The following is a 24186-nucleotide window of genomic DNA, read 5'->3' as shown; positions in this document are numbered from 1 at the left end:
TTAGAAATGAGGATTTTTCTGACAGAGGCCAGAAAAACAAAACTTCTAAACTCTTGTCAAATACTTCATTCCGTTCCTCTTCCTTCCATAGCGCAGTGCATGGAAGTAATAGGTTTGATGGTAGCGGCAATGGACATAGTTCCTTTTGCGCGCATTCATCTAAGACCATTACAACTGTGCATGCTCAGTTTGTCACGACCGACGCCAGTCTGATGGGCTGGGGCGCGGTCTGGGGACCCCTGAAAGCTCAGGGTCTTTGGTCTCGGGAAGAATCTCTTCTACCGATAAACATTCTGGAACTGAGAGCGATACTCAATGCTCTCAAGGCTTGGCCTCAGCTAGCAAAGGCCAAGTTCATACGGTTTCAATCAGACAACATGACGACTGTTGCGTACATCAACCATCAGGGGGGAACAAGGAGTTCCCTGGCGATGGAAGAAGTGACCAAAATCATTCAATGGGCGGAGACTCACTCCTGCCACTTGTCTGCAATCCACATCCCAGGAGTGGAAAATTGGGAAGCGGATTTTCTGAGTCGTCAGACCTTACATCCGGGGGAGTGGGAACTCCATCCGGATATCTTTGCCCAAATTACTCAACTGTGGGGCATTCCAGACATGGATCTGATGGCCTCTCGTCAGAACTTCAAGGTTCCTTGCTACGGGTCCAGATTCAGGGATCCCAAGGCGACTCTAGTAGATGCACTAGTAGCACCTTGGACCTTCAAACTAGCTTATGTATTCCCGCCGTTTCCTCTCATCCCCAGGCTGGTAGCCAGGATCAATCAGGAGAGGGCATCGGTGATCTTGATAGCTCCTGCGTGGCCACGCAGGACTTGGTATGCAGACCTGGTGAATATGTCATCGGCTCCACCATGGAAGCTACCTTTGAGACGAGACCTTCTTGTTCAAGGTCCGTTCGAACATCCGAATCTGGTCTCACTCCAACTGACTGCTTGGAGATTGAACGCTTGATCTTATCAAAGCGAGGATTCTCAGATTCTGTCATTGATACTCTTGTTCAGGCCAGAAAGCCTGTAACTAGAAAAATTTACCACAAAATATGGAAAAAATATATCTGTTGGTGTGAATCTAAAGGATTCCCTTGGGACAAGGTTAAAATTCCTAAGATTCTATCCTTTCTTGAAGAAGGATTGGAGAAAGGATTATCTGCAAGTTCCTTGAAGGGACAGATTTCTGCCTTGTCTGTGTTACTTCACAAAAAGCTGGCAGCTGTGCCAGATGTTCAAGCCTTTGTTCAGGCTCTGGTTAGAATCAAGCCTGTTTACAAACCTTTGACTCCTCCTTGGAGTCTCAATTTAGTTCTTCAGGGGGTTCCGTTTGAACCCTTACATTCCGTTGATATTAAGTTATTATCTTGGAAAGTTTTGTTTTTGGTTGCAATTTCTTCTGCTAGAAGAGTTTCAGAATTATCTGCTCTGCAGTGTTGTCCTCCTTATCTAGTGTTCCATGCAGATAAGGTGGTTTTACGTACTAAACCTGGTTTTCTTCCGAAAGTTGTTTCTAACAAAAACATTAACCAGGAGATAGTCGTGCCTTCTTTGTGCCCGAATCCAGTTTCAAAGAAGGAACGTTTGTTGCACAATTTGGATGTTGTTCGCGCTCTAAAATTCTATTTGGATGCTACAAAGGATTTTAGACAAACATCTTCCTTGTTTGTTGTTTATTCTGGTAAAAGGAGAGGTCAAAAAGCAACTTCTACCTCTCTCTCTTTTTGGATTAAAAGCATCATCAGATTGGCTTATGAGACTGCCGGACGGCAGCCTCCTGAAAGAATCACAGCTCATTCCACTAGGGCTGTGGCTTCCACATGGGCCTTCAAGAACGAGGCTTCTGTTGATCAGATATGTAAGGCAGCGACTTGGTCTTCACTGCACACTTTTACCAAATTTTACAAGTTTGATACTTTTGCTTCTTCTGAGGCTATTTTTGGGAGAAAGGTTTTGCAAGCCGTGGTGCCTTCCATTTAGGTGACCTGATTTGCTCCCTCCCTTCAACCGTGTCCTAAAGCTTTGGTATTGGTTCCCACAAGTAAGGATGACGCCGTGGACCGGACACACCTATGTTGGAGAAAACAGAATTTATGTTTACCTGATAAATTACTTTCTCCAACGGTGTGTCCGGTCCACGGCCCGCCCTGGTTTTTTAATCAGGTCTGATAATTTATTTTCTTTAACTACAGTCACCACGGTATCATATGGTTTCTCCTATGCAAATATTCCTCCTTTACGTCGGTCGAATGACTGGGGAAGGCGGAGCCTAGGAGGGATCATGTGACCAGCTTTGCTGGGCTCTTTGCCATTTCCTGTTGGGGAAGAGAATATCCCACAAGTAAGGATGACGCCGTGGACCGGACACACCGTTGGAGAAAGTAATTTATCAGGTAAACATAAATTCTGTTTTTTGGGAAGCGTAGGGGTCAGTAAGCTACGGCTACCTCTCTTTCATTTTGGCTCAAGAGTATCATCTGTTTTGCATATGAGACTGCTGTACAGAAGCCTCCTGACCGAATTACGGCTCATTCCACTAGGGCTGTGGCTTCCTCATGGGCATTTAAAAATTAGGCTTCTGTTGTACAGATTTGCAAAGCTGCAACTTAGTCGTCTCTTCACACTTTTTCCAAATTTTAAAATTTTGATATTTTTGCCTCGTCTGAGGCTGTTTTTGGGAGAAAAGTTCTTCAAGCAGTGGTGCCTTCCGTTTAGGTTCCCTGTCTTGTCCTTCCCTTTTCATCCGTGTACTATAGCTTTGGTATTGTATCCCACAAGTAAGGATGAAATCAGTGGACTCATCGTATCTTGTAAAAGAAAAGGAAATGTATTCTTACCTGATAAATTTGTTTCTTTTACGATATGAGTCCACGGCCCACCCTGTTATTATGAGACAGGTTATTTTCTTTTTGTTACACTTCAGACACCTCTGCACCTTGGCTTTTCCTTTCTCTTCCTAACTTCGGTCGAATGACTGGAGTGGGAGGGAAGGGAGGAGCTATATATACAGCTCTGCTGTGGTGCTCTTTGCATCCTCCTGTTGACGAGGAGGCGATATCCCACAAGTAAGGATGAAATCCGTGGACTCATCGTAACGTAAAAGAAACAAATTTATCAGGTAAGAATAAATTTCCTTTTTCGCTATTCGGGGAGTTGTTTTGCAAATGATTCAGGTATTTTTGTGCCAGATTTATTAGTGTTAAAGTGCAACACACAAATATCTGGATTAACAACTCAAAACAGAAAGGACATATTAGCCAATGAGCATAAGTAGGAAGTGCAAGTTGCCCAATGAGCATAAGTAGGAAGTTCATATTAACCAATGAGCATAAGTAGGAAGTGCATATACCCAATGAACATTAGTAGGAAGTACATATTACCCAATGAGCATTAGTAGGAAGTACATATTACCCATTGAACATTAATAGGAAGTACATATCAGCCAATGAGCATTAGTAGGAAGTGCATATCAGCCAATGAGCATTAGTAGGAAGTGCATATCAGCCAATGAGCATTAGTAGGAAGTGCATATCAGCCAATGAGCATTAGTAGGAAGTGCATATATCAGCCAATGAGCATTAGTAGGAAGTCCATATTACCCAATGAGCATTAGTAGGAAGTACATATCAGCCAATGAGCATTAGTGGGAAGTACATATCAGGCAATGAGCATTAGTAGAAAGTGTATATTAGCCAATGAGCATTAGTAGGAAGTGCATATCAGCCAATGAGCATTAGTAGGAAGTACATATTAGTCAATGGGCATTAGTAGGAAGTGCATATCAGCCAATGAGCATTAGTAGGAAGTGCATATTACACAATGGTCATTAGTAGGAAGTGCATATCAGCCAATGGTCATTAGTAGGAAGTACATATCAGCCAATGGTCATTAGTAGGAAGTACATATCAGCCAATGAGCATTAGTAGGAAGTGCATATCAGCCAATGAGCATTAGTAGGAAGTACATATTAGTCAATGGGCATTAGTAGGAAGTGCATATCAGCCAATGAGCATTAGTAGGAAGTGCATATTACCCAATGAGCATTAGTAGGAAGTGCATATCAGCAAATGGTCATTAGTAGGAAGTGCATATCAGCCAATGGTAATTAGTAGGAAGTACATATCAGCCAATGAGCATTAGTAGGAAGTACATATCAGCCAATGAGCATTAGTGGGAAGTACATATCAGCCAATGAGCATTAGTAGAAAGTGCATATTAGCCAATGAGCATTAGTAGGAAGTGCATATCAGCCAATGAGCATTAGTAGGAAGTACATATTAGTCAATGAGCATTAGTAGGAAGTGCATATCAGCCAATGAGCATTAGTAGGAAGTGCATATTACCCAATGAGCATTAGTAGGAAGTGCATATCAGCCAATGAGCATTAGTAGAAAGTGCATATTAGCCAATGAGCATTAGTAGGAAGTGCATATCAGCCAATGAGCATTAGTAGGAAGTACATATTAGTCAAAGGGGAATTAGTAGGAAGTGCATATCAGCCAATGGTCATTAGTAGGAAGTACATATCAGCCAATGAGCATTAGTAGGAAGTACATATCAGCCAATGAGCATTAGTGGGAAGTACATATCAGCCAATGAGCATTAGTAGAAAGTGCATATTAGCCAATGAGCATTAGTAGGAAGTGCATATCAGCCAATGAGCATTAGTAGAAAGTACATATTAGTCAATGAGCATTAGTAGGAAGTGCATATCAGCCAATGAGCATTAGTAGGAAGTGCATATTACCCAATGAGCATTAGTAGGAAGTGCATATCAGCAAATGGTCATTAGTAGGAAGTGCATATCAGCCAATGGTCATTAGTAGGAAGTACATATCAGCCAATGAGCATTAGTAGGAAGTACATATCAGCCAATGAGCATTAGTGGGAAGTACATATCAGCCAATGAGCATTAGTAGGAAGTGCATATCAGCCAATGGTCATTAGTAGGAAGTACATATCAGCCAATGAGCATTAGTAGGAAGTACATATCAGCCAATGAGCATTTGTGGGAAGTACATATCAGCCAGTGAGCATTAGTAGAAAGTGCATATTGGCCAATGCGCATTAGTAGGAAGTGCATATCAGCCAATGAGCATTAGTAGGAAGTGCATATCAGCCAATGAGCATTAGTAGGAAGTACATATTAGTCAATGGGCATTAGTAGGAAGTGCATATCAGCCAATGAGCATTAGTAGGAAGTGCATATTACACAATGGTCATTAGTAGGAAGTGCATATCAGCCAATGGTCATTAGTAGGAAGTACATATCAGCCAATGGTCATTAGTAGGAAGTACATATCAGCCAATGAGCATTAGTAGGAAGTACATATCAGCCAATGAGCATTTGTAGGAAGTACATATTGCCCAATGAGCATTAGTAGGAAGTGCATATTACCCAATGAGCAGTATTAAGTACACAACTGATACAGAGTCTTATCATTGACAGTTTGTTTAAAAAAAAAAATCAAATTAAAACAATAATGTGACATTTTTGAAAACATTTTCAATCTAATAGGACACAAGTATTTTTGTTGCATCTAAAAGAGAGCCTTTTAAAATCTATTAGTCTTTTGTAAAATGCGAGTTCCTCTACTGAGAAAAAAAAAGTTTTTATACATGAATCGTTCCACTATCTACCTATAAAGCAGGTTGAGTTCTGCTTACCAGCCAGTGAGCAATCAGTCCTTAAGGCACTGTTCTACACAGACACACCCTTTTAGTGTTAAAATAAAACAAAAACCGCTTTTATGCCAAAAAATTTTATTGCGTGTGCTCACTCATATGCTTGATATAATTATTTTTAAATTTATTGTCCATTTAAATGTAACTGTGAACTCTTGTTTCTTTGTAACATTCTAATGCTATAGATAACCTGTTCGCTAGCAGTTAATACTGTATTTAATTATGTAAAAATTGTATTTTTGGGGCCTTTCTATAAGGGAGAATAGGCTGGTACAAAAAGATCCTCTCTGCACATAACGATGTATACTAGATGTTCTTAACTTACCTTAAGGCTGACGTCTGTATCCTCTAGACAAGTGCACCGTGCATCCTGTTCATGGATGAGATTGATGCTATCACTCCTAAAAGAGAAGTTGCTTCCAAGGACATGGAGAGGAGGATTGTTGCCCAGCTGTTGAGTTGCATGGACGGTCAGTAATCCGCCATCTTGCTATTATTTAATATCTGCTAAGCTGTTTATTGCCCCCGATTTATGATGTTTGTGTGTGTGTGTGTTATCTTTAACATTCTTCTTTCTCTCTGTATCCTTTGTTGAATTAAAGTAATGGTAAATCTTAGCAATTGTGAAAAGCTAGGATTTACCATTGGAACAAATAAAGGGGACTATAAAATACTTCATGCTGAAAGTTCCTTTATTTGTTTGAAGCTAATAGCCGTGTGGGCTATCTGTCTTGGCGCCGACTGGTCCGCACGGCTATTTGCTAAGAGGTGGAAACGTCACCACACAGCAAATGGTGTTCTGCCCTTGACTGCCTTAGCAGCTCAGTGCAGCGAACGCTGCAAACAAATAAAGGAGCTTTCAGAATGAAGTATTTTATAGTCCCCTTTATTTGTTCCAATGGTAAATCCTAGCGTTTCTCAAACGCTAGGATTTGCCATCACTTTAATTAAAGCCATTAGCTTGCTAGAGAGTTTTATAAAGCACAAGACGCCAAGACACTTTCTTTGATGCCTTGCTACACATATGCTAAAATTTAAAGGATGGTAAACATTTTGAGATGGTTATATAAAATAATAAATTGTTTATATAAAAAAAAAAAACTTTGCAATATGCTTTCATTATTTATTTTGTCCCCTTTTCCTGTAATTTCATTCTGACAATTGTATGCTCTTCAGTTTCACTTAGAAGTGGAAATGCAGAACAGTTATATTTCACACAGCCATTGGCTACACACTCCAGTAACTTATTTTTAACTGTCACTGATTGGCTGATGCAGAGAGAGAAATCTACATTACAAAATGGCAGCACCCATTGCTTTATAGACACTAAGGGCCAGATTACAAGTGAAGCCCTAATTTATCGTGCACCTGCAAACAGCCACATATTAACACATAAATATATATGCATATAATCATTTACATATATGTTTAAAAATGCTGCGCTACTTACCCCCTTCACTGCGCAAGATCTCATACCGTGTCTCACGGCATGAGAATGAGGCTCCCATTGGAGCCTATGGAAGCACGCTCATGTGAGCGCAATGCTTCATAGCAATTGGAACGTGAGGTCACGTTCTCATTACGCTCAACTTGTAATACCAGCACACATTAGCGTGCACTGGTATTACTCAGTGAAGCGATAATCTCGCTTTCACGAAAGTGATATTTAGCACACCACTTGCAATCTGGCCCTTAAATGTTACTTATGTTGCTAATATTTAAACAACTTTCCCCTTTTTAAAATAAGATCCGAAGTGTTAGTGATATTTTAGATGGCGTTTAATTCATCAATTGTAATGAAGAAGCCCTATAACTTTTGAATGTAGATATGAAATTCAAATCCCCCGCGCTCCGCCGCCAACTTCAAAAGTAAATTTTCTTTGAGCTAACTGTTTGAATTGTTCTCCAATCAGCGCTCTCCCCATATGGCACCTTTTGTTGTAGTTAATTGGAGAACAATTCAAATAGTGAGCTCATTAACATTGCAGATCTGTTTTTATAAAGGGGAGAGTTTACCATCACTTTATAAAACCATCTACATGTTATTCCCAGTCTAATCTCTTCTTTGAATGCTTCATTCTATTTAGCATTTATTTAGTGCTAAATGTTCCTTTTAATCCCACTACACATATGAAATGTTATTTCTAATGTAAAGGGACACTCAAGTCAAATTAACCTTTCATGATTCAGATAGAGCAGCAATTTTAAACAACTTTACAATTTACTTCCATTAACAAAATGTGCACAGTATTTATATTTACACTTTTTGAGTTACCAGCTATTAATGAGCATGTGCAAGAATTCACAGAATATACATATATGCATTTGTGATTGGCTGATGGATGTCACATGATACAGGGGGAAGTGGAAATATGCATAACTTTGCCTGCCTACAACTGCAGTTTCTCACAAGAGAACCTGCAGTCCGTATTTAACAAGCAGCGGTCATCAAACCGCTGCTTCCCTAACCTTTCGCCACCCCTTAAGTGGCAAATTTCAATCTCCCCAGTCTCGGACGGGATTGCACGCAAGAGCAAAATATCGCTCGTGTGCAATGCTGAATTCCGGCAGCGGAATTTAGCCCGCCAGAAGCGAGCTGTGGTGGATAGGAAATCGACCCCCTAAGTGCTATTGCATTGTCTTGTTAACATGCATTTGATGATTAAGCAAATCTACGCTATTTACTGGTCCTTTAAACAACAGCATGATTGCTAAAAGCCTGACTTTTAATAGTTACCATGTCTTCCAATGAGAAGCCAAACAGAGTGCTGAGATATTAGAGCAAATTTAAATTCAGAATGTGATACGCGTTCTAATCACACTTCCTCCACTGAGGATGATAAAAAGATATAAAAGGAACACATTTTGTTGTTTACACTAGTTACACTTGCAGCGGGAGATTGTTTGTTTGATTTTTCTCTACTTTATTGGGGATCTTCTAAGTTCCTTTTTCAGTTCAGATGTTTGAGGTTATGGCTTATGTGTGTAGGTAGGAGTGGCACCAACTAGATGGAACAAATATTGCTATGTGATAGTTTTGGTCCCATGCCATGCACCTTTATTAAGTACGCCTGGATGATAAATGAAACTGTTGTGTGTCTTTTATGAATAAAAAGGTGTTGAAATCCCCTAAAGTTGTGAATCTGACCTTGGAGAACCTTGAATTCAGGTGGCATTAGAGTAATTTCACAATTGAGATCTGTAAAGGGACAATAAACAACTTGTAATGACAAGATATTTCTGTTGTCCTGCTATATAATAACAAATTTGCTTAATCTAAAGATTTTTAAAACAAATTAATAAATTGATGCAGTTGATTTTCATAGCCAAATTCCAGCCACTACTTGAATTATTTTGAGAAGCTAGTCCAAGGCTGGTTCTACAGAAGAGAAGTTACTGTCATTATATTAGTATCAAGTGCATTGTTTTGCAGCCTGTTATCAACTAAAGCCAATTAGGAAAATATATGTAGCAGGGTGCATTTACAAAAGTCACAATTTTCAGCTAAATTATGTGAAAATGAGATAAAATAAAAAAATGTAAAGTATATTGCAAAGTAGATTTATTAAGCATAACTAAGCATTTTCTTCATAAATGGAAAGAGTCCACAGCTGCATTCATTACTTTTGGGAAATAAGAACCAGAAGGAGGCATAGACACCCCAGCCAAAGGCTTAATTACTCCTCCCACTTCCCTCATCCCCCAGTCATTCTTTGCCTTTCGTCCCACAAGGTTGGCAGAGAAGTGTCAGAATTTAATTTGTCTCTTATGGAGGGTAGTAGTCTTCGACATGAGACAGGAGTTTTAAGTAATCCTGTCAGTCTCTCAGTGAGGGCTTGGATGAAAGTTAGAGTCGAGAGATTCAGGAAGAGTCTTTCTGCGAAACCATCCCGACTCATGTTAACAGCTCCTCAAGCAATCAGCGTTGTCGAACTTCGCTTCGCTGCCTGCTTTCTTCTCTCAAGTCCATGGCGGAGGCGAGGCTACTATCCGTCACACTTGAAGGGCCATGTTCCTGTTCCAGGGTGTAGATTCCGGTAAGATCGTTTCATTTTACTTCTTCTTAAATGTACTGTAACTCATTTGTTCCTGCAAACTCACATGAAAAATACAGGGTCTCAGTGAGACACCTTTTTAAGTGTATTGGAATCAAGAGTTAATATCTCCCGAGGGGGACTATTGAACAGGGGGGTTAATCATGTTTGCTATCTGATTCAATGTGCTTATGTGTAGTGTTTACTGGGCTCGTGGCTTAGAACATAACGGCCTGTGGGAGTAATGCGACCTTATGGTCGGGCGCGCTTTTTGTTGGACTTTAGGTTAACCTTGTGACCGAGCGTGTTTACGTTCTGGTCTTCTATTTCCGTATTCCTGACTGTGTGGCAACGGAAAATTTTAGTCCGCTAGTGTCTGGTATATAGGAAGTGGTGATGTGCCCCAGCCATTGTGGGTGTCAGATGACGTTAAAATTGTTTTATATATAGTCCATTTTTGGGTATCCTTGATCCTGTTATGGAGGATGCTGATGTTGAGATTGGTCAACATTCTGATTCAGATTCTTCATCCTGTGAAGAATGCGAATTGGTCAAAATTCTGATTCAGATTCTTTATCCTGTGAAAAATGCAAATTGGCCCCATTGACTCAGTCATGGTGATCAGTCAGTTATGTTCTTTAGGCCGTCATAGAGCACCTTGTTCCTCGGGCTCAGGGATTTAAGAGACTGCTGAGCCATCCGCCTCGGGGGGCCCTGTCCTTCGGGAGGCGAGTTCCCTACCACTTTCTGCTACTAAACATGCGGGTAACCCAAGTTATGCGTTTCCCTCCTCGGAGGGTGGATTGTTCCCCCCCCGGAGGTTGTGGCACGTTTTTGCTTTTACATACTTTTGGTGCTTGCGCATCTGCACAGTCCAGATGTTTATTCACGGTTGTGCTCGTGCCCGATCGCCCCAGGTCTTTCGACCTCTGGAGGGCATGTACAGTTCCCTGCGGGTGTAACTGTTCCCGAGTGTTGTGCCTTTCGTTACAAGGGACTCGCCTTAGTGTGTTACTCAGACACGTTTTTGAGCTTCCTGGGGACTCTATCCTTCTTGGGTATGTGACACGTCAGTCTCCTCCTTCGAATGGCGCACCTCGTTAGACATGGGGGGATGAAGTAATCTCCTTCAGTCTTGTTATGGAGATCGTTCCCAGTTAGGCTGGTCCTACGGAAATTCTGTTCTTTTTGGGCGTTAACCTTCGGGTTGCCTTTTATTTTATCCGGTTAGGATTAATTTTATTTTTTTTCTTTTCATACTATGTTTCCTGCGGGAACTTTCTCTGGGATTGATACTCGCTGTTTGCTTCTACGGAAGTTTTTCGAGACATGTTAGTCCCATGTTTGTCTGTTTTTTCTTCTTCCCTCTCTGAGGGTGGATTTAACCAGCTTGGCAGTTATGACCCTGGTTGCAGGCTGGTCCTGCTTGGGTTCAGATCTTCTGTCTCGCAGCTTATTCAGACACGTGGTGCCTATTATACCTTGCTGGTCAGGATGGGGTGCCGGGTGCTATTAACATTATTTTTTTTTGTTTTTCAAGTTTCAGATAAGCATTCTCAAGAGGACTTGCGGTCCGTGCGGATTTTGGAATTGTTTCAGTCCTAAATAGCCGTCTCTCTGGTGACTGGGTCAGTGAATTTTGCTGCATCACTCTCTGTTGCTTCCGATACACTCGAAACCTAGAGTATTCCCTTCCACATGGTAAGAAGATTAGAGGGTTCAGCGCCTCTTTTTCTGCCGGTCGGGGCGGTGTTGCTCTGGAAATTGTCTTTTTAGACTTGTTCCTTTAGTGGTTCCTCCTCTTTGAGACCTCCTTGGATTTTATCAGTTTCTCCTTGTGGATAGGTCGTTTTCCTTGGGAGACTTGCATTCCCTTCTGGAATTGGTTGTTCCTTTTCGGAAACATTAAAAGGTGAGGTTTTTTGTTGGGCTCCGGTTAGGGGTCCCTTTCCTGGTGTTGGGAATGCTCTGCATTTCTTTCTTGGAATAGAGGAGGTCCTGTGGTTTTTCCACTTTTTGGGTATTGCCATCCAGGTGGCATCAAGACCCATGGGGGATTAGTTGCTTTTCCAGCACATTTATGTTACTGTTGCTTGGACGCCTGTTAACTCTCTAGTGTCCTTTTATGACCCTAGCTCTTTGGAGTGTTGGGCTCCTGCAAGAGGTGGTCTCTTCCCTTTGGGTCGGGACCTACAAGGGCTTCTTGCTCTTGTTATCCAGGTTATCCTGGATTTTTTCCTGGGGAGGACTGTTTTTTTTTATATCAGACGAGGGATTTAGGTTCCCGGAAGTTTGTTTGAGCTAAACATTTGTGGGGCCCGGGTTTCTTGTCCTGATCTTCTGGTTGTCAAGGGTGTTACTCATCGTTTTCTCTTTGTGGATCCACCTGTGGGATGTCACGGACCTTATGATCCTAGGACTGGCCGGGGGCACCAATTTCCGGGATACTTGGGCTTAGCCCTTGTTCTGGCTGTTCTGTTTTACTACTTGGCCAGATATTCTGAGAGCCAGGGCTCCTTGGGGCTTGTCTTGTGACGGACAATTCAGTTCCCTTGGGACAGCTAACTGACGTGACCTGAGGGGGGGGGGCTTCCTGCCTAGCAAACAGAAGGTTTGCGTTGCTCAGCTTTCACTTTGCGCCTGGTGTGTGTGCTAGCACAAGGGTGTTTTAAGGGGTTCTTCCATGTTGGTCAGTGATGTGGCTTCTGACCTCTCGGTTCTTCCTACATCTGCCTGTGTTATAGGCATGTGTTTATCGATCCTCTTCTGGTGGCTTTTAGGGGCCTCTCCTGTGTTCGGGAGGTTGGAACAGATGTTTATCTGGTTCGGGGATTGGTCTGCTCTATAAGTTGTTCCTATCCATCTGGGGAGCTGCTGGCGCCGCATTGAGATTTAGTTGGGGGGGGCCCTGCTAGATATCCTCAGGTCTAACGTCTAGTCATTTGTCTTTAGGTTGAAGTGGCTGTGTCCATTCTTCTGCCCTTTTGGGGGCCGGTCTTGGGGTTCCTTTTGGTTCCCTTACTTTCAGACTTGCCGTTGCTTGGGCTGGTCCGGCTAGGTGTAGGATCTGAGATCTATTGTTCATCCTCAGGTCTTGGGGGTGGCAGTGGACCTTCTTTTTAGAGGTTCTGGGCCTCTCCCCCACTGAGATCTGCGAGTAGTCTTGGTGGCCTGGGTTGCCTGGAGAGTGCCCTCTGTCTTGGAGGTTGGGCAATCTATATCTTGGATTTTGTGCGGCCGCTTCTTCCTTACGGAGTGTTTCTCCGTGTTTTCCTACGGATGGCAGCGTGTTACTAGACTCAGATGTTTTTTCTCTGAGTTTACTACTTGTTTTTCTGTTTGCTCAGTCTCAGTTCTGATGGTCTGAGGACTTGGTCCTCAGCTGTCTTTTTCGGTGCTATTGCCCGATTGCTCCTTGGAGGCTGGGTGTCGTCTCTCCTTGTTTTGGGATCCATTCGGGTCTCTGTGGATTGGCCTTCCCTTGAAGGGGGCTTTCCTTTATGGGTTTTGCTATCTCTTTGGGTATCCCTTTGGCTTCCCTTGTCCTCTCCCTTTTTGGGGGTTTTTGGTACTGTACTAGTAAGGGTTGCGTGGGGACCGACTGCTGGATGACGGTTCTCCTGGAGGAGTGTTAGCTCAGTGAGTCTGCTTGCGGTCTCTAGTTAACCCTGCGGACTATCTGCGGGTCAGTGTTCTTGGGGCCTTTTGCCTCTAGTTATTTTGCCTGGCTCCAACGAAGCTGGGTTTTATTGGGTTGTGGTTTCAGGCCTGGTGCCCTCAGAATGGGCCGCCTATTGTACCCTCCCATTTTTTGCATTCAGTGTCCTCTATAGCTTGGCTATTGTGATATACCTTTTAAGGTATACCAGTCCCATCTACTTCCTCACCTTATTTAAACTTCATTTGTACACTTGTTACCTGCCTGAAAATTAAAGTTGATCTCTAGTAACGCTTATATGCCATATGTGTTACTCCTCACTTTATCCCAGGTCCTCGTATTTGCATTAAGTGACTTTGCAGGTCACTACACTTTATCTCTCACAGTCTGCTGATCTCAGTGATTCGCTGCAGAGAGCAACATTGTGTCTCCTCACCTTAGCTGCTTCAACTCAGCCAGAGCCTGTCAACGTTTACGCCAGGAGCGGTTTGTGAGCTCCGCACGGAACTTCATACAGACACCGGAAGTTAACCACACTCACACCAGTCTGCTCTGAATCTCTCCGTGAGCTGTACAGGTAAACACTTTGCTTTTCGGACTGAACATCCACACTCAAACAGCAATTACAAGGTAACCCTTTCTCTCTTTTGAAAGCTTGATATATTTGTGGATATTGTTTATCAACTTACATAGATGAACGCTGCAGTCTTTATACTTTATTACACCAGCTAACCGCAAGTAGGGCTGGATCTCAGTATCAATCTGTAAATAATTGGTTGTATGAGTGTGAGTGTGTGAAGACAAGGATTTAACTGTGAAATTACTGCGTGAATGTGAACCTTGGGGAGGTATTTAAGCTTTTGGCTGGGGTGTCTTTGCCTCCTCCTGGTGGCCAGGTTCTTATTTCCCAAAAGTAATGAATGCAGCTGTGGACTCTTTCCATCTGAAGAAAAGAAAATGATCAGGTAAGCATAATTTAAGTTTTTATAGCACAATTTAAAGGTGTTTACTGTCCAAAATAACAGGGGACAAAATTGATAATGAAAATCTATTGCAAAGTTTTTGGTTTCCATCTAAAGGGGAGGAGAGTCTACGGCTTCATTTATTACTGTTGGAAATTAAGAACCTGGCCACCAGGAGGAGGCAAAGACACCCCAGCCAAAGGCTTACTTCCCTCCTCCCCCAGTAATCCTTTGCCTTTTGTCACAGGAAGACGGCAGAGAAGTGCCGAAGATCGGAGTAGTCTCTTATGGAGGGTAGTACTCTTCGCATTGGGACTGGAGTTTTAAGTAGTCCTGTCAGCCTCTCAGTTAGAACCTGGGCGAAAGTTACAGTCCGGAGATGCAGGGAGAGTCTTTCTGCGAAACCATCCCGACTCATATTAACAGCTCCACAAGCAATCAGCGTTGATGAGTTTTGCTGCCTGCTTTTTACACTCAAGTCCACGGCGTAGATTCTAGTAAGATCGTTTAATTTTTTATTACATAATGATAACACGGAAGACAGGGTCACAGTGTGACACCTTTTTATCTTTATAGAATCAAGGGTTAATATTCCTAGTAAGGGGATTATTGAACAGGGGGGGGGGGTTATACATGATATTGTTTGTGTCATTGCTGCGTTGTGTGCGAGATGAGGCTCTAGCAAAGTGTGGAACTTTCAGGTGTCTTGGGAGTATGGCGCCACCGTTTTTGGCGCGTTTTCTCCTTAGGCAGGGGCGGTCCTGCCGGGCATTCCATGTGACCGGGTGTGGCTATCTATCTCCCTCTGTTGATCAGCGGCGCAGGAGACGAAACGGTTTCTGTAGTCCGGGTCATAGGAGGTGATGAGTGCCCCGGCCATTGGAGGTTATAAAGGTGCCTATTTATTAAGTTAATCTAGTCCGTAATAAAAGCGCAAGCTATGGAGGACTCTGACGCGTTGGAGGGTTCTCCCTCTTTAACAAGGTCTCGTTCCTGTGTTTATTGTGAGGAGGTTCTGGTACATCAGCCTGCTCAACTATGTTCCACATGCCTTTAGAAAGTTATGACATCTAAAAGTAAACGGATGTCTAGTACTACTGAGCCGTCCACCTCTGAGGGCTCCCCGCCCCGTGAGGTGCATTCCCTGCATTCATCTCCAATTGCACATGCAGAGCCCCATGGTCCAACCATTACTCCTGCGGGAGAGATTCGTTGGCCGTCAGATTTTGCAAAGCAACTGCAAACGGCGGTATTGAAAGTGATCCATGCCTTACCATGTTCTGCTAAGCGCAAGCGTAGGGCAAATCATGGCGGCCCTACCCAGGGATTGTCTACGCCTGTGGAAATTTCGGAGGCATTATATGATGATGAGGCCCACTCCGACTCTTCGGAGAAGGCCCCTTCTGGGTCGGAGTCCGTGTCATCTAAACCTCTGGGTACGGAGGAGCCTGACTTTAGGTTTAGGATGGAAAATTTGCGCTTTTTGCTGAAACAAGTGCTTGCTACTATGGAGGTTCCGGAACCGAAACTTCCAGAAGAACCTGCGATTCCTAAGCTTGATAAGGTGTATGAAGACAGGGTGGTGCCTCCAGACCTTCTCTGTTCCTGTTAAGATGGCAAATATTATTAAGAATGAATGGGCCGATTAGGTTCTTCCTTTTCCCCTTCTTCCTTTAAGAAACTGTTCCCCGTCCCGGACTCTCAGCTAGAGCTGTGGGGTACTGTCCCTAAAGTGGATGGTGCTATCTCCACGCTCGCGAAGCAGACAACTATTCCCCTCGAGGATAGTTCGTCATTTAAAGAGCCCATGGATGAAAAGTTGGAAAACATGTTAAGGAAAATGTTTCAACACACAGGGGTTTTTTTTCAGCCGGCAGCGGGCGTGGCCACGGTCTCCGGTGCTGCAACATATTGGTGTGAATCCCTGTGTGAAATGGTCGAGGGGGAGACTTCCATCAACGAGATACAGGATAAGATTAAGGCGCTGAAGATTGCCAATTCTTTCATATGTGATGCCAATATGCAAATTATTCGCCTGAATGCTAAGTTGTCAGGTTTTCCCGTTTTAGCTCGCAGGGCTCTTTGGCTAAAGTCTTGGTCTGCGGACATGACCTCTAAGTCAAGGCTGTTATCCCTACCTTTTCAAGGAAAGATTCTGTTCGGTTCAGGATTGGATTCGATCATATCCACGGTTACGGGAAGCAAGGGAGCTTTCCTACCACAGGATAAGAAGGTTAAGCCTAAAAGATCTTCTTTTCGCCCCTTTCATGAGTGACCAGCGCCAGCAGCCCGCCGCGAAAGCGGACCAGTCCAAGGGAACTTGGAAACCGTCTCATTCTTGGAACAAGTCTAAGCAGAGCCAGAAGCCCGCCGAGACCGAGCCAGAAGCCCACCGAGACAAAAACCGACCGGTTTCCGGGCCAAGTAAGGGGCAGATTATCTCTCTTCTCGGAAGTCTGGTTGCAGGACGTTCAGGATCCTTGGGTTCTGGAGGTTGTCGCCCAGGGTTACAGGATAGGGTTCAGATCCCACCCGCCCAGGGGCAGATTCCTTCTATCAAACCTGTCTCCAAGACCAGAAAAGAGAGAAGCCTTTCTAGAATGTGTGAGAGATCTCTCCTCCCTAGGTGTTATCATACCTGTACCCCAAGCAGAAAGGGGTCTAGGGTACTATTCAAATCTTTTTGTGGTTCCAAAGAAGGAGGGGCACGTTCCGCATGATTCTGGACCTAAAGTGTTTAAACAAGTTTCTGAGTGTAACATCGTTCAAAATGGAAACGATCAGATCTATTCTGCTCCTACCTCAAGAGGGACAGTTCATGACAACCATAGACTTGAAGGACGCTTACCTTCATGTGCCAAGCCACAGGGACCATTTCAAGTTCCTGAGTTTTGCGTTTCTGGGCCAACACTTCTAGTTTGTGGCCCTTCCCTTTGGTCTGGCGGCAGCCCCGAGAGTCTTCACAAAGGTTCTGGGGGCGCTACTTGCAGTGGCCAGAGCCAGAGGCATTGCTGTGGCGCCCTATCTGGACGACATCCTAGTCCAGGCACCGTCGCTCAGTCTAGCAGAGGATCATTCGAGGGCTCTTCTTCTTTTACTCCAATCTCACTGTTGGAAGATCAACTCAGGAAAGAGTTCCCAGGTTCCCAGCAACAGGGTGGAGTTCCTTGGCATGATCATAGACTCTATGTCCATGAAAATATTTCTCACAGACCATCGACGCAGGATGATTGCTTCCTCTTGTCTTGCCCTTCAGTCCTCCTCAAGCCAATTGGTGGCTCAGTGTATGGAGGTGATCAGACTCATGGTTTCCAGCATAGACGTCATTCCATTCACAAGGTTCCATCTCAGACCTCTTCAATTGTGCATGTTGAGACAGTGGAATGGCGATCATTCAGATCTATCACAGCAAATATCCATGGATGCTCGGACTCGGATCTCCCTCTCTTGGTGGATCCCTCCGGAGCAACTGTCCATGGGGACATCCTTCTTGAGACCGTCCTGGGAGATTGTGACCACGGACGCGAGTCTGGCAGGATGTGGAGCTGTTTGGGGTGCCAGGATGGCACAAGGAAAATGGTCCCAGGAGGAGTCTCTCCTTCCAATCTTCAATTGTTCAGCTTCATCAGATTTCAGACCGACAATATTACCTCGTGGTTTACATCAACCATCAGGGGGCCCTAGCAATGAGGGAGGTGTCTCAGATCTTGGAGTGGGCAGAGTCCCACAGCTGCTCACTCACAGCGATTCACATTCCAGGTGTGGACAACTGGGAAGCAGACTTTCTCAGCAGACAATCCTTCCATCCGGGGGAATGGTCCCTTCACCCTGAAGTGTTTGCGGTGATTTGTCTGAGATGGGAATCACCGTAGATAGATCTCATGGCGTCCAGACTCAATTGCAAGCTACCATGATACTGCTCGAGGTCCATGGATCCCCAGGCAGAGCTAATAGATGCCTTAGCGGTGCCTTGGGGGTTCAGCCTAGCTTACATTTTTCCACCGTTACCACTTCTACCTCGTGTTGTGACACAAATCAAACAGGAGCGAGCTTCGGCCATTCTGATTGCTCTGTCGTGGCTGCGGAGGGCGTGGTTTGCGGATCTGGTGGGGATGTCATACTCTCCGCTGGGGAGGTTACTCTGTGTTGCAAGGATCTGCTGGAACAGGGCCCCTTTCAACATCAAAATCTCGATTCTCTGAGGCTGACTGCGTGGAGATTGAACACCTAGTCTTGGCCAAGAGAGGCTTTTCGGAAAGTGTGATTGATACTTTAATTCAGACAAGGAAGCCAGTCACTCGTTGCATCTACCATAAGGTGTGGAGGACTTACTTGTGCTGGTGTCAGAAGTATGAATATCCTTGGCATAAGATGAAGGTATCCAGTATTCTGTCCTTTCTCCAAGTCGGTTTGGAGAAGGGTTTTGCAGCTAGTTCCTTAAAGGGACAGATTTCGGCATTGTCAATCTTGAAGCATAGGAGACTCACTGAGCTCCCTGACAATCCTTTGTTCAGGCCCTGTCTAGAATCAGGCCTGTCTTTAGACAGTCTGCTCCCCCATGGAGCTTAAACTTGGTCCTTAATGTTTTGTAAAGGGTTCCATTTGAGCCTATGCATTCTATTGACATTAAGATTCTGTCCTGGAAGGTTCTCTTCCTGTTGGCCATTGTATCGGCACACAGAGTATCTGAACTGGCTGCCTTGCAATGTGAGCCGCCTTATCTGGTTTTTCATGCGGATAAGTCTGTGCTTGGCACTGGTTTGGGGTTCCTTCCCAAGGTGGTCCTAACCGTAACATCAATCAGGAAATAGTGGTTCCGTCTTTGTGTCCTAACCCCCCTTCTTCTCAGGAGAGGTTACTTCATAATCTGGATGTGGTTCATGCCCTGAAGTTCTATCTTCAGGCTACGAAGAATTTCAGAGAGTCTACATCTCTTTTTGTGGTGTTTTCAGGGAAGCGCAAGGGGCAGAAAGCCTCTACTACTTCTTTGTCCTATTGGTTGAGGAGCTTGATTCGCTTGGTCTACGATACAGTGAGACATAAGCCTCCTCAGAGGATCACGGCTCATTCGACTAGAGCTGTGGCTTCGTCTTGGGCATTCAAGAATGAAGCCTCTATGGAGCAAATTTGTAAGGCGGCTACCTGGTCCTCCTTACACACTTTTACAAAGTTTCACAAATTTGACGTTTTTGCTTCTGTGGAAGCTGTTTTTGGGAGAGAGTTTTTGCAGGCTTTGGTGCCCTCTTATTAGGGTCCGCCTTTTCTCTCCCTGTTTAATTCAGTGTCCTCTAGAGCTTGGGTATATGTTCCCAACAGTAATTAATGAAGCCGTGGACTCTCCCCCTTGATGGAAATGAAATTATCAGTTAAGCATAATTTATGTTTTCCATCTAAAGGGGAGGAGAGTCCACGGCTCCTACCCGTATCTCTGATGGGCAGACCTAAATTTAATTTATCTTCTGGCATAGTTTATACCCTGATTTCTCCTGCTGTTCCTTGTTCCCTCGGCAGAATGACTGGGGAAGTGGGGGGAGGTATTTTAAGCCTGGGGTGTCTTTGCCTTCTCCTGATGGCCAGGTTCTTAATTCCCAACAGTAATGAATGAAGCCGTAGACCCTCCTCCCCTCGATGGAAATGAAATTATCAGGTAAGCATGATTTATGTTTTTATTAATTATACATAATCAAACATTTGATATTATAATATCAGAGTGTCTAATTCTATCTATCATACATCCATCAATCTATCTATCATACATATATCTATCTATACACACAGACAAAACCCTGTACCTAAACTGCTTGGGATGTGAAAGGTTTCGGAATGTTTGTATATTTGCATCTGTAAAATGGGAATGCTGGGAGAAGGGATAGGAAACATTATCTTATGTAATTTAGGCAATATTCACGTCATTATACAGCTTATACTTTTGTACACATTGTACCATCAGACAGATAGTACAGTACTGTAATCAGAAAGGTAATACTTATTTTAAATACATTTAGATTATTATCCAGTTGTACTTCGTTAGCTACAGAATCAAAATAAACCGCTTTAAACATTGACCTTTTCCATACAAAAACCAGAATTTTTTTGATCAAGCTCATTAATATACATGATATGATTATTTTTTTTGTCAGTTTAATTAACCTCTTAAGGACGTATGACGGAATTGTTCCGTCATAAAACAATTGAGCAAACTGAAAGCTGTGTCCTTAAAGGGTTAAAAGATCTGTGAAATATTTGACTGTGTACACTGTTTGCTATTTCCTCAAACGCATATAATTATGCCGTCTCTTCTTGCTCTCTCAGACCTAAACAATCTCGATGCCAGTGCGCAGGTCCTTGTCATTGGTGCCACAAACCGTCCCGATTCGCTAGACCCAGCTCTGAGGCGCGCAGGGAGATTTGACCGGGAGATTTGCCTGGGTATTCCTGATGAAGGGGCCAGACTGAGGTAAACTATAAATCAAATGTTTATTAAAGATCACTTATTATTCAACATGGCAAGGACTTGGGTTTCTGTGCCCTACTCCTAAAGGTAAGACTTTCCAATGATGATCGCTATGTAGAGAACTGGATTGTTTTTGTATGTATGTGAATGTTTTCAGCTTGTTTGGGCAGTTTCTATAGAACATTACAGCTGGTCTTTCTGTGTATTGATTTATATACAGTTTGTTTCTGATTATAGAACTTTTGCATCCTAAATGGTAAATGTCCAACAATTCAAAAACAATCTAATGAAAATTCCAGTTTCCAAATATAATTTTATTCTTCAATTATAATTCAAGAAATTGATAATTGTGCTTCTTTACTCTTCAGGATACTGCAGACTTTATGCCGTAAACTGAAGCTTCCAGAGTCCTTTGATTTGTCTAATCTGGCTCACCTAACCCCTGGGTATGTGGGAGCTGACCTCATGGCGCTTTGTCGGGAAGCAGCAATGTGCGCGGTGAACAGAGTCCTGATCCAGCTACAACATGGCACAGAGAAGGAGCAACCTTCACAGCCTGGAGCGTCAGCCGCTAATTCACAGCCCCAGGGTCTCGCTCAGGTAAAACATAATATACTGGCAAAGGAGCAATATGGGTGCTGTGTGTTTTTGTTTTTACTGTGCTGTTCCTTTAACCACTGCTAAAATCTATTTGTTACAAAGTGCATTATATTTGTAAGACCTATTCAGAGTTCACCTATCTGCCACAGCATCTTTTTATTTTTTTAAATGATAGAATATGGTCAATAGCACTTGTTTGTTTGTAAAATATTGACCATCATTAGCTAGCAGGTGAATCAGAAATGCATTAAAATAGTTTAGTTTAGTGTTTGCAACGAAATATGGGCTAACAAAAGCTTATATAGAATAGCTGATACATTTCGGAATGCTGATGTCCTCTCATTTGAGCAGTACAATGACCTTACACCTACCACACCACACTCCTGGTTCCACTACTTCCAGTTAAAATCCAGAATAGACTAAGTCCGAAGACATAAGGACCCATATAATCCCACACTCTTTAAAAAACTATGTAGCTCCGCAACTAGGGTTAGAGGGGGGCAATCTCTAGTCTATACAAATTTATGGGTTCAGGACAGCTTCCAGAGAAGTTGAACTTCATCAAAAAATGGGTAAGAGAAGTAAATTGCACTAAAGATATTAAAGAATGGGCAGACATAATGCAAAAAGGGTTAGCTTGCTCCATTAGCGCAAATTTGAAAGAAAACTATATAAAGGTTGTTTATAGATGGTATAATCACCCAAGCAGATTCAGACACTATCAGTCAGACACAAGCCCACTACAAAGCTATCGAGGTTGTCAAGATGAGGGCACATACACTCACATGTGGCGGGAATGTCCAAAAAGTGTGAATGTATGGGTCGCCACTTTCGTGCTGTTGAGCAAAATATTTAATAAGCACATTATACTCAATATAGAGCAAGCCCTCCCACATTTTCCCATTGTGGGTCTCTCGAGGCATTCTTTAAAGCTAGTAGGCATCCTATGTACTGCAGTTATATCAAAATATTGGAAGACTTCGATCCCTCACTACGATGTTATACTTAACAAAATTAAATATTATCACCAAATGGCCAACATTGCATCCTCTCTACTAGACAACAGAAACAAGTATCTAAAGGTCTGGGAGGATTGTTGTGTAAAGATATAGCGCCAAGGGATGAACCACCTTTAGCTCTGACCCCCAAGGCAGAACATACAGTGATCTGAGATGTCAACGCAGAAAATGCAGCATGTCTGCAGAAAGAACAGGACACATGCAGGAACCGTTAGGGCTTGAACGTTGTAGTGCTGCTCCACATTAGACCGTTCTCTTTAAACAGAACTGTGCTCTGGTTGCAGTGTTTATAAGTTTTCCTTAGTACAGTGCATCCAGAGCAAAGTGCTGTTTGAAGTGAGCAGTCAAATATGCAGTAGCGCTGTAAAGCAGCAGCAGCACATTGCTTGTTGACTGACACTCAGAGTTTTTTTTTAAACCCGCCCCCCAGCCATTCCCAGTCTGCAAAGTTGTTTATTCTGAATTTTAAAATGTCTTTTTTGTAAGCAGCTAATTTGCAATGCAATTATATTATAAACCATTAAGAGTTGCTTTATTCTTCAGTTAACCAACACATTGCAGTTGAACTGGTGCCTTAGGGCTAGATTTATTAAAGCTGAGGCGTACAGGGGCGCGTATACGCGCCCCTGTACGCCTCAGCTCGCCTGTGGCGGGGCGAAGTTACCCGCAGGTATTCGCCATTGCACACGAGCGCAATTTTGCACTTGCGTGCAATCCTGCCCGCGCACAGCCAATCACGCGTGGGCAGGAGCTGTCAATCTCCTTGGTCTGACTAGACCGAGGAGATTGAATTTCGCCACATTAGAGGTGGCGAAGAGGTTAGGGAAGCGGTGGTCTGGTGACCGCTGCTTGATAAATGACGGCGAGCAAGTTCTTGTGAGAGCTTGCAGCTGTAGGGCTTTAATAAATCTAGCCCTTAGTGTAACTGTCTAATTTAAAATATAATTTAATTTAAAAATAACCTGCAAAAAAAAATTCACAAAAAAAAATCTCATCGCAGAAAGTGAAGAAAAGTTCTGCCTCTGGGGCTCTGACTAAGGGCTATCTAGCTAGCCTAAAAATACAATAGAGAGAGGGTCTGGGAGGATACTATTAGAGGGCGGACGAGGAGGGCAGTTGGAGACCAGGCTTGATGAGTCATAATTAAAAATATAAGCAGATTCCGCGAGTGTTCATTTCAGATCTTTCTTTTCCTCTCTCTCTCTCTCTCTCTCTCTCTCTCTCTCTCTCTCTCTCTCTCTCTCTCCTTTTCTCTCCTTTCTACTCTCTGAACTTTCTATATTCTTCCTTCGACCTTTAATATAAATGTTAACCCAAAAAAATCAGAAGTTATTATTATCTTAAGATATTGGACCAAGTCAGACAATTATCATGGACTTCATATGCAGTCAGTTTATAACCATATCCTATCATATCCATCGAATTAAGGAATGTAACAAACCTTACTGTAACTTGTAACGGTCCAAGTATTATTGTTAAGTTGGAAAACTTCAATAAAAAAATATTTCAACTAAAATAGTCATGTTTGTACAATTGAAAGAAGATATCATTATTTATTTTTCCTTAGTAGAGACCTATTGATAGAGGACTTGCCATTATACCCGGGTGAATGAATTTACAATGCTGGTCCACTATCCACACATCAAACACACATTAAACACCATTAGATTTCACACCTTTAAGATTTTTTGATAGAAAATAGTTAGCTCCGAAAACGGAGAAAATTCTAAATCTCAGAACTTGCTAACTCTGCCACATATCTGT

At 43.1% G+C, this 24186-nt stretch overlaps 1 protein-coding gene across 2 annotated transcripts in view; it reads left to right on the top strand.

Annotated features, from left to right (window-relative positions):
- The window catches only part of NVL (nuclear VCP like), a 340971-nt gene that overhangs the window by 114079 nt on the left and 202706 nt on the right, over window positions 1-24186 (top strand). For both annotated transcript variants that reach the window (XM_053712596.1, XM_053712597.1), the window contains 3 exons: window positions 6048-6165; window positions 20662-20806; window positions 21172-21403. In XM_053712596.1, coding sequence (XP_053568571.1) covers window positions 6048-6165; window positions 20662-20806; window positions 21172-21403 — 495 coding nt within the window. The remainder of the gene's footprint in view (window positions 1-6047; window positions 6166-20661; window positions 20807-21171; window positions 21404-24186) is intronic.

Source organism: Bombina bombina, chromosome 4 (genome assembly GCF_027579735.1).
Source record: "Bombina bombina isolate aBomBom1 chromosome 4, aBomBom1.pri, whole genome shotgun sequence".
Taxonomy (NCBI): Eukaryota; Metazoa; Chordata; class Amphibia; order Anura; family Bombinatoridae; genus Bombina; species Bombina bombina.
The sequence above is the reverse complement of the archived record's forward strand: the minus strand, read 5'-3'. Positions and strand labels throughout refer to the sequence as shown.